At 43.0% G+C, this 10,394-nt stretch overlaps 2 protein-coding genes across 2 annotated transcripts; both read left to right on the plus strand.

Moving 5' to 3' along the window:
- The first annotated feature begins 275 nt into the window (after positions 1-275).
- On the plus strand, positions 276-4,130 carry LOC129743045 (uncharacterized). Its single transcript, XM_055734987.1, has one exon. It carries the CDS (start codon positions 276-278, stop codon positions 4,128-4,130), a length of 3,855 nt encoding a protein of 1,284 aa, XP_055590962.1.
- A 280-nt stretch (positions 4,131-4,410) lies between these two features.
- LOC129743046 (uncharacterized) lies at positions 4,411-5,484 on the plus strand. Its single transcript, XM_055734988.1, has one exon. It carries the CDS (start codon positions 4,411-4,413, stop codon positions 5,482-5,484), a length of 1,074 nt encoding a protein of 357 aa, XP_055590963.1.
- The last annotated feature ends 4,910 nt before the right edge of the window (positions 5,485-10,394 follow it).

Consider the following 10,394-nt stretch of genomic DNA (forward strand, 5'->3'; position numbering starts at 1 on the left):
CCAGGATCACGACCCGTCCCGAATAGGATCACGACCCGTCCCGCTGCGAAACCGCGTGTCATCATCATAACCTCAGAATTGAGGTTGGCGAAATACTTTTGCCGTTTGTTCCGGATAATTTTATTGAAACCAAAGGACTCATTTGTAGAGGTACCAGGTGAGTACCTCTCCAATCCAATACCATCCCCTTTTGCGGTACTTCTTGGTCTTTTTTCGACCCTTTTAGTTGACCAGCTCCGATTCAACTTTCCTGCAACCGGATAATCGTCGGCATAATGTTTGACGACAAGAAGCTGAAGTCCAGGAAGCTGAAAAGGGCGAATATCATTGCCGGAATCAACCGTATGGAACAGTTCCTGCATCAATACGTCGAGGACCAACACCAAGGGGAAGTTCGATACCGCTTGGAGCGTCTCGAGAAGCTGTGGGAATCGTTCGACGAAGTGCAGGCGGACTGCGAGGAGCTTGTCGAAGAGGAGGATGCGGGCACTAAAAATTTGGAGATCCGAAGCAAAACCGAATCAATTTATTTCCGGGTCAAAGCTGGTTTAGCTTCCAAGATCCCGGAATCGTTTGGGCCCACCGCATCGACGTCCTATGCTGCAAATGAAACATCCGCCCCCGCCCATCTTGCGAACATCAAACTCCCGACGATCACGCTACCCGAATTTGATGGCGATTTCAATCAGTGGCTGACGTTTCATGACACGTTCGTGTCGATGATACATTCGTCGACGGAAATTTCATGCGTCCAGAAATTTCACTACCTTCGCGCTGCCCTCAAGGGTGAGGCAGCTAATTTAATCCAGTCGATTACCATCACCGCCAACAACTACTCTGTTGCGTGGGAGGCATTGGTAACGCGTTATTCGAATACGACTCTTCTGCGAAAAAAGCACATCCGAGCCCTGCTCAAGTATCCCAAAATCCCGAACAACTCGGTGGATGCGCTTCATCGAATCGTCGACGAATTCCAGAGGCACACAAAGATTCTGGAGCAACTCGGAGAACCCGTAATATATTTTAGCTCGATTCTTATGGAGCTTTTGGAGGATAAGCTGGATGACGCATCGCTCACCGCCTGGGAGGAATCCATTGCCGGTGATCCCCATCCAACCTACAACAACATGATCGAATTTTTGCAGAAGAGAACCCGAATCATGGAAACGATCATGATCAATCGGCCAACGTCTAGCCAAACGAAACCCGTTGCTCAAAATTTTCCTCAGCGCAAACCAGGACCGCGCTTGAGTTCGAATGCCGTTTCCGAAGGTTACCCTAAAAGCTACCCGATGTGCCCAGCTTGTGAGAAGGAAAGACATAGCATCTACAACTGCCCCGTTTTCAACAGCTTGGACCCGAAAGGCCGGACGAAAATAGTGACCGAAAAGAAACTGTGTGCCAATTGCTTCCGAAGTGATCATTTCGCCCGATCGTGCCCGTCGAAATTTTCCTGCAAGCATTGCTCCATGCGCCATCATTCGATGATTCACTTCGGTCAAGCTGAATCCACCCGTGCTGCTGCTGATCCCCCGTCCCGCCCCGAGAATGTCAACTCACTTGCCGTCGCAATCACCCCGCAACCTACTGTGTCATCGAATCCCGTCGTGAGATCATCCCGTGAGAGTGTGCTGCTACCCACAGTAGTGCTAATCGTCGTCGACGCCTATGGTCATCAACACATAGCCCGTGCCTTGCTGGACACAGGTTCTCAACCGAACGTCATCAGCGAGAGACTGTGTCAGCAACTGCGTTTGTCCCGTAAGCTGGTTAACATCGACGTGCGAGGTGTAGATGGTACCGCAACGAGTGCGAAATTTGAAATTCAAGCCGAAATAAGATCTCGGGTGAGCGATTTCTCCGAGATGTTAGATTTCCTCGTATTCCGGAAAGTAACCAGTGACGCCCCCGCAATTCCCTTCTCGGTTGCCCAATGGAAAATTCCCAAAAATCTCGCTCTCGCCGATCCAGATTTTGGCACACCGCGCAAAATTGACATGATTATCGGTGCTGCTAATTTCTATGCCTATCTGAAGCCAGGTCGCCTCCAGCTTGCAGCAGATGGCCCTTTGCTGGCCGAAACAGTGTTCGGTTGGCTGGCAACTGGAAAGTTCAACATGAAAGCCGAACAAGCCAAACAAAAATCTATGGCAACTGGTCATATGGCGACAGTTGTTCCCGTAGAAGAACTACTTTCCCGGTTTTGGAAGATAGAAGATGTTGGTGGATCCGATTATTCTATCGATGAGCAGAACTGCGAGAACTACTACCGATATACAACCGATCGTGACTCTTCTGGGCGCTACATTGTGCGCGTCCCGAAGCACCCCGAATTCGAGCAGATGGTGGGAGAATCGAAAGGTGCTGCTCTCCGTCGGTTTGCCTGGCTCGAGCGGAGGCTGGAGAAGGACGCCGATCTCAAGAGTCAGTATCACGACTTCATGAGAGAATACATCGATCTTGGCCATATGGATCTGGTTCCCCCCGAATCGGAAAACGTGAAATCATGCTATCTCCCTCACCACCCCGTCGTGAAGGAGTCCAGTTCGACGACAAAAGTTCGAGTCGTGTTCGACGGCTCAGCCAAAACCAGCACCGGCCACTCACTGAACGACTCTCTTCTTGTTGGCCCAGTCGTGCAAGACGAGCTGCTGACGATCATCATCCGATTCCGAAAATACCCGATTGCTTTGGTGGCGGACATAGCCAAAATGTATCGTCAAATTGTGGTGCACCCATCGGACCGATGCTTTCAGCGCATTCTGTGGCGCTTCAATCCCGACGAACCCGTCCGATCGTACGAGCTCCGCACCGTCACCTACGGTCTCGCCCCGTCTTCGTTTTTGGCAACAAGAACTTTGTTGCAGTTGGTGGAAGATGAAGGCCGTCAGTTCCCGAACGCCTCCGCTGCTGTGCGAAAAAGTGTGTATGTGGATGATTTGATTGCGGGCGCCAGCAGCGTCGAGGCCGCCGTCGCTCTCCGCACTGAGCTCGATCAATTAATGCTTCGTGGTGGGTTTTGTTTCCGTAAGTGGTGCTCAAACTCTCTGAAAGTTCTCGCCGATGTTCCATCAGAGCTACTGGGCACACAATCATCGCTGAAGTTCGACCCTGAGGAGACGATCAAAACTCTCGGCATATGCTGGGAGCCCGAAGCCGATATTTTCCGATTCGACGTCAACGTTTCCCCGAGTGATCAACCCCCGACAAAGAGAAGCATTCTTTCAGCCATCGCTAAACTATACGACCCGCTTGGTTTAATAGCTCCCGTGGTGATCGAAGCTAAGATTCTGATGCAGCATATCTGGTTGCTTGGCCTGGATTGGGACGAAGAAGTTACCCCGGAGTTGCGCATCAAATGGACCGATTTTTGCCAGCAGCTCCCCCATCTGCTGGAATTGCGAATCGACCGATTTGCTCTTGCCCACCAATTCTGCGACGCCCAGCTGCACTGCTTTGTCAACGCTTCAGAAGCAGCTTACGGGGCCTGCATTTATGCCCGCTCCGAAGCCCCCGATGGTACCGTTCAAGTGCACCTGTTGGCGTCGAAATCAAAAGTTGCCCCCCTCTCGCCGATCAGTATACCACGGTTAGAGCTCTGCGCCGCTCTTCTCGGCTCCCGTCTGTATACAAGAATCATCGCATCGTTGGACGTTGAATTTTCGTCGTGTTTTTTCTGGTCCGATTCTATGGTTGTGCTGCAGTGGATGAAATCGCCGCCCCGAACGTGGAAAACTTTCGTAGCAAACCGTATCGCCGAAATTCAACATTCCACCCAAGGTTCTCAATGGCTGCACGTCGCTGGGAAGCAAAATCCTGCTGACATCGTATCCCGAGGAGTATCAGCAGAACAGCTGATCCAAAGCGAGCTATGGAAACACGGTCCCGCTTGGCTTTCCGATCCCGTATCAACTTGGCCAAAACAATCTCTACCCGCTGTGCTTCCCCCCGAAGAAATCGAACAGAAAAAGACGACCATTCTGAGTGCTGTGATTGCGCCACCCAACATGTTCGATAAGTTTTCGTCGTATCAAGAGCTGCTGCGCACAGTTGCTTACTGTTTGCGCTTTTTTCAACAACGCCCATCCCCGAAAGCATCCCGTTCCCGATTCAGTGCCCGCCGTGTGTGAGCTCCAACGAGCAAAGCTTTCTCTCACAAAGCTCGTTCAAGCTGACACTTTTCCCGAAGAACTTCAAGCGCTGAGAAAGGGGCAGCCAGTCCAAGCAAAATCTCAACTTCGTTTGCTTTCACCCTTTCTCGATTCCGAAGGCCTGATTCGCGTTGGTGGCCGGCTGAAACTTTCCGATGCACCGTACGACATCAAGCACCCCATCGTCATTCCTGGTTTCCATCGCTTTACTAAAATGTTGCTGGAATTCCATCACAGAAAACTCCTCCATGGCGGCATAATGGCGACTCTGTCTGTGGTGCGAGACGAATTCTGGCCGCTAAGCGGTCGGCGAGCTGTCAGAAGTGTGGTTCGAAGCTGTCTTCGCTGCTGTAGAGCCAATCCCCATCCTATCCAGCAGCCCATTGGCCAGCTTCCCGTTTCCCGAGTAACCGCAAATGAAGCATTCGCTTGTACGGGTGTTGATTATTGCGGCCCACTTTTTTTGAAGCCAACTCATCTAAAAGGTCCATCCCGCAAGTGCTACGTTGCAGTTTTCGTTTGTCTGAGTACAAAAGCCGTTCACTTAGAGCTAGTGAGTGACCTGACCACCAACGCGTTCCTGATGGCACTGAACCGATTTATTGCGAGGAGGAACAAGCCGAATCATCTGTACTCAGACAACGGAACCAATTTCATCGGCGCCAAAAATGCACTTCACCAACTGTACACAATGCTGCATTCTGAAACAGACTGCGATCGAATCTCCCGACACTTGGCTGAAGACAACATCCAGTGGCACCTCATCCCGCCCCGTGCTCCCAACTTCGGTGGCCTCTGGGAGGCCGCAGTTAAGGTCGCCAAAACCCATCTCGTACGCCAGCTTGGGACCTCTCTTCTCAGCTATGAGGAGCTGACCACTGTGTTGACCACCATCGAAGGTTGTATGAATTCCCGCCCGTTAACAGCTCTCTCCAAGGATCCGAACGACCTTCAAACCCTTACGCCCGCGCATTTTTTGGTGCGTAAATCGATGAGCCCGCTTCCCGAACCCGACGTGCGTGACATCCCGATGAACCGACTCAGCCGCTATCAGCTGCTGCAACAGTATTGGCAGAATTTTTGGCATCGATGGCGAAACGAATACCTGAAGGAGTTGCAAACCCAGCAATCTGCCAACCCAAAGCGATATCAGCTGAAGACCGGTGAAGTGGTGATCCTGAAGGACGAATCGCTCCCTCCTACGCGTTGGCCGTTGGCGCGTATCCTGGAGATCTTCCCCGGACCCGATGGAATTTCCCGAGTGGCTACTCTTCGAACATCGAGTGGAATCCTGAAGCGAGCTGTATGTAAAATTTGCCCATTGTATGTTTGAAGAAGAAAATGTTAACTAGTTTGAAATATGTTTAATTTCAAAGGTGGCCGGAAATGTTAGATCTAAAATCGAATAATCACTGTGGAATTGTTTGCCATAAAATCTTTTTTCATTCTTTGCGTTCCTTTTTACTTCCGTGCCACCATCATCATTTTTTTGTACCACCTAACGATCATTAAGCCAGAATAGAAAAGTTGACAGAAACACGATCACGCGCTTTATAATTCGTCTCCGAAAACTACTGAAATTATAGTCGTTTTACCCCGTAATTTGTTCTCGAAAGTTGTGAAATCGGTTGTAAAGCCCTTCTCTTTACGATTCATTAGTGGATCACCCGTTTCCCGTATGAAAATTGAACATTTGCCCGTGACAAACTATTTGCCCATATTTGGTGCTCCCGACTCTTGTTGGTTCCCGTTGGAAGTGCGATCAGCCCGCCCCGTAATCCGAGTGATAAGCAGACCCCGAGTGCCCATCCCGACAACCCGCAAACCCGTAACCCCGTCCCGAACAGTGATGATGTTACAAAGAAAACGTCTCCATTTTAATATTAGATTTGAAGAAAAAGCATTAAAAATATGCCCAGCAAACATTTTTGTAGGTATATTTCTCAACAACTTTGTTATACGTTTCATAAACATCATAGAAAGATCGTATGAAACTCGTAGAAGCAGTATTTACCTACCAAAGTGGAGGCAATATACATACATATTTTCAAAGTCTGGCTAAAGCGATAAGAGTATATGATTACGATACTCGACATCATATTCATATATACTGAAAGAATGCAAGAGAGCACAAGTTTTTTTTCTCTCAACGCATGCAAACCGTTACCAGCGACAATATTTGCTGCCTCTATCATTGGGCAATTCTAGCAAATATACCATCTGACCATAGCAATCTGGTTGCACTGGTGGTCGCAGAGAGAACAACAAAGCTGTTCTCTCACTTAAGCCACGTGGGAGAAAAAAGTAACGAAATTGTCTTTAAAATCTGCAAACATGACGGAATTTTTATCATATCCGATTTAAACCATTTAATTCGACTTCGAGCAACGATTTTTACGACCTTTTACGAGCGTTAGTTGGAATTACAATTAGCAGTAAAGTTTTTAATGACTTGAGTTATCATTTTTAATGCAATGTAATGATTGCTGGGTGTCCCGTATGAGTGAAAAACGAATTGTTTTCTTTAATTATTTTTTTTTTATTTCGACCCAATAAACAGAAAGAATTTCTATCAAAATATGTTTAAAAAATCATTGATTTAAATTAACAATATTGATTGATTATTAAAATGTTGAAATTGCACCCTTTTAAATCATGTTTACTAAAATATAAGAATATAGAAACGATTTAAAGTATGTTGACTTAAATACATGAATGTAGAAAAAAAATGAAGAATTTGCAAAAAATTAATGAATTTCAATTTAAAAAAAATAAAATAAAAAAATAGTTGTAATCGGCATCTCTAAAGTTCAATTAAAAAAAAATAGATTTCTAGCGCAACGATTGTTATTTTGGCAACACTAGTAAAAAAAAAACAAACAAAGTCAGTCAGTTCTTGTGGGTGATAGACGTGTCCGAATGAATCTCTGAGTTGACATTCAAAGGAATTGAACAATCACGAAAATGATTTGGTCTTCCGATGAACAAAAAAAAAAAAAAACAGATTCGTTAAGAAAGCAAAGATTTTAAGGCTACTCTTGCTGATTGTTTATTTTTAATTTGGCCTTCTGGTTGGGAAGGCTGTTACTAAAAAAAAAAAACTTTCGGATTATTCCGGCTCTAGTAAATAGAGACAGAGCGACAGAAAAGCACAGCTGGGGAAGGCTTTTCATAAGAATATTTCCGGATTGGACGAAGAATATGCAGAAAATAAATGAGATTTTAAGATTTGAAAAGCCTTTGCTGAGCATAGAAAGTAGTTAAAAAGTCAGATTCTATTGAGAACAGCGGTGAGAAGGAATGTAGAGATGAGGTGAAGGATATGAAAATTATAAATTATATTGAATAAAAAAAAATAGTTTTATTCGGCAACACTGAGGATAATTAAATAAAAAAGATTCCTAAAGCTCAGTTCACACTAGGAGACGGTTCGTCTCGAGACGGTCTCCTATTTTATTCGGGAGACACTGAGACCGTCTCCGGTTTCCAACAACAACAACAGACAACAAAGTTCGTCTCACAAAAAAAATCGCAGTTCAGGTTGCCTTGTGTGGACTAGGCTTAAGGCAACGTTAGTTTTTTTTTAAACACTAGGCAAAAAAAACAAACAAAATCGGTCATGAACTGGCTGACCTCACTTATTTTGACAGTTCGTAGTTCCTGTTTTGATTTCTTATTTTCTAATTCTACACGCTGAGAAAAAAAAAGCAAACATTTGGGTCCTCATTTAGTTTTCACTCACACATTTTTAGCAATAGTTTTCAGCTCAATTTTGGGATTTAATATTTATCGAAAAGAAAATATGTTGCTCAATAATAAGAGGTTTTAGTGTCAAATAATGATAAATCAATCATTTTGTTTGTTCATCCAGCTTGAAACAGAAATATTGGAATAAATGTTTTTAAACTTGAGAGTTTAACTGTCCTAAGTTCTTCGAAAATATCATTTCGTTAAAATTTTAAATATTTAAGCTTTTTCGTTCAGCACGTTTACCAGTGGTAAATTACCACAGAATTTTCCAATATTCGACTTCTATAGAAGCTTTTTTAATTGAACAATCGATGGGATTTGCACTGCCCAATAAGGCCGGAACAAATTTTAAATTTTTCTTTTGGCACTCGGAGTTGGAACATCACGAGGGGAGGGTAATAAAAAATAATGCGAAAAACAAATATATTGAAATAAATTGCACAAAAGCAACAAAATTGCATACTATATCATTGCACAGGACCTATAAATCAAGTTTATATCGAAAAATTCAATCAATTAAAGAATATAAAAGGTTTAATAACTCTATATTCCAATATTTGTTTTAAAGCATTGAAATCTTTCGGTTATTTGAATGTTTCTCGAAATTTAAATAAAATACTTTGGGTTTTTTGGAAATTTTGAAGGGGGGAGGGGGTAACAAAAGAAGAAATTGATGTTTGTTGCAGCCTAATATTCAATGCAAAGTGGGTTGGTCTAGAAGATATATGTTGACAAAAGTGTTTTAAAAACATTATGAAACATTTCAATAAACAAACCTTCTTTTCTAACTCTTAAAGAATTTTCCCGGAGAGATTTCCGTCAAGGAACCTTAAAATGCTCAAAATTTAGTTCACAAATTGGGACTTGGTTTTTGCTATCTTTAAACTGAGTTTTGAATTAAATTTCTTGACAGTACAGCTACATGAAAAATTTCGCCGCACCCCATTTCTCGTTCGTAAAATTTTGTAAGCAGGACCTGCGTTCTGTCGCAACAAAAGGGAATTACCTACGTTGTCGTGAACGGACCCATTGATCTATTCTTGAAAGTTATTGACGTGTCTGAGTGAATCCCTGAATTCATTTTGTGAAATTCATAAGAATTGTAAAATTGTGTACATTTAAAAATCATTTTCTTGACAGTCATTCAGAATTCACATGCATTTACAAATGAGCATATTTCAAGCCATCGTCACTTACATTTTAGGTGAAAAATATTTTCAGAGTTAAAATGGTGCAATTGAGAAAAAAATCAAAAAACATATAGAAAAGGTTTCTTACTATACTATACTATTTGACGAGTTTCTAGAAAATTGACGTTGAATTTACGTAACACGTTCGTGATATTGCATGACGAAATTTTTTTTGCTTATTGTTTCAAACTTACTTGAAGAACTAAATTTTTTACTATAGAATAAGAAATGTATGTATGTATGTATGTATGTTGGTAATCCACCATGGGTGCACGGATTCACCGCAGTTTCTGCCAAAGTATGGGTTCAGATACATTCCTTAGATTATTAGGTTCGACAAATCTCCAATGCAGCGCGCCACCATACCCGGACCCCATGGCTTCGTATGAACTGTTATGTGGTGAATGTATTGCGTGTGTTGATGTAGGTATATTTTGGAAGAACGAATCAATCAGGTGGGCTAGTTTACTTACAGGTATTCCGGCATCCATTTATATACCTGGCCAGCTGGCAACTGATTGAACATTCCAATTATATAGTCAGTTATATAATGAAACACATCTTACCTGTCGGCCCGCTTATGGGATTCGAACCCAAAAGTTTTTCTTGCCGATACCGGGAATCGAACCCAGTACGCCTGGCGTACCAATACCAGACTCGCACCAGCCTATCCACTAGACCACATCGGCGCTTAATTTTTTACTATAGAATAAGAAATGATACGAGAAAAAGTCCGCTTAAAGAGACCGTTTATTTTGAATTAAAGAGGATACAATTTATTTGTTCTTCTGTCTTGTTCAAAAACATTAAGTGTTTTGGGAGCTTGTTCATTTCAAAGAATGAAATTAAAATTTTGCAGATAGTTTATTAAGTTAACAAGTTTACAAGAAACTATTATCATTTTAGTAACAAAATGAGGCCGTCCAATTTACTAAGATCTAGATTTACTAAATTATGGTTCATATATTTCATCCATTCGAGAATAATGGCATTTGATATTTTACACAGGTTTCTAGAATTTGAGCTTGTGTTTTCAATGTTTCAGGGTGACAGCGATTAAAAACTTTAAAATAGAGTGAATTGAAAGCTTTTGCATTACATTGACAATTCTTTCTATTCTGTCTGATAACTTTACTTTGCATCATAAACTTGATTTTCTTGAGTTCATATAAAAGTTAATAGGTTTTTCTTCATAAAAAAAATGCGGGCTTTTGTAAAAAAGAGAAATTACCCATATTGCTCATTAGGTTCGTAAAGTTGAGATCCTACTCCCTTTTTCTTTCCGTTGTCCTTGATCAAATTT

Source organism: Uranotaenia lowii, chromosome 2 (assembly GCF_029784155.1).
Source record: "Uranotaenia lowii strain MFRU-FL chromosome 2, ASM2978415v1, whole genome shotgun sequence".
NCBI lineage: Eukaryota > Metazoa > Arthropoda > Insecta > Diptera > Culicidae > Uranotaenia > Uranotaenia lowii.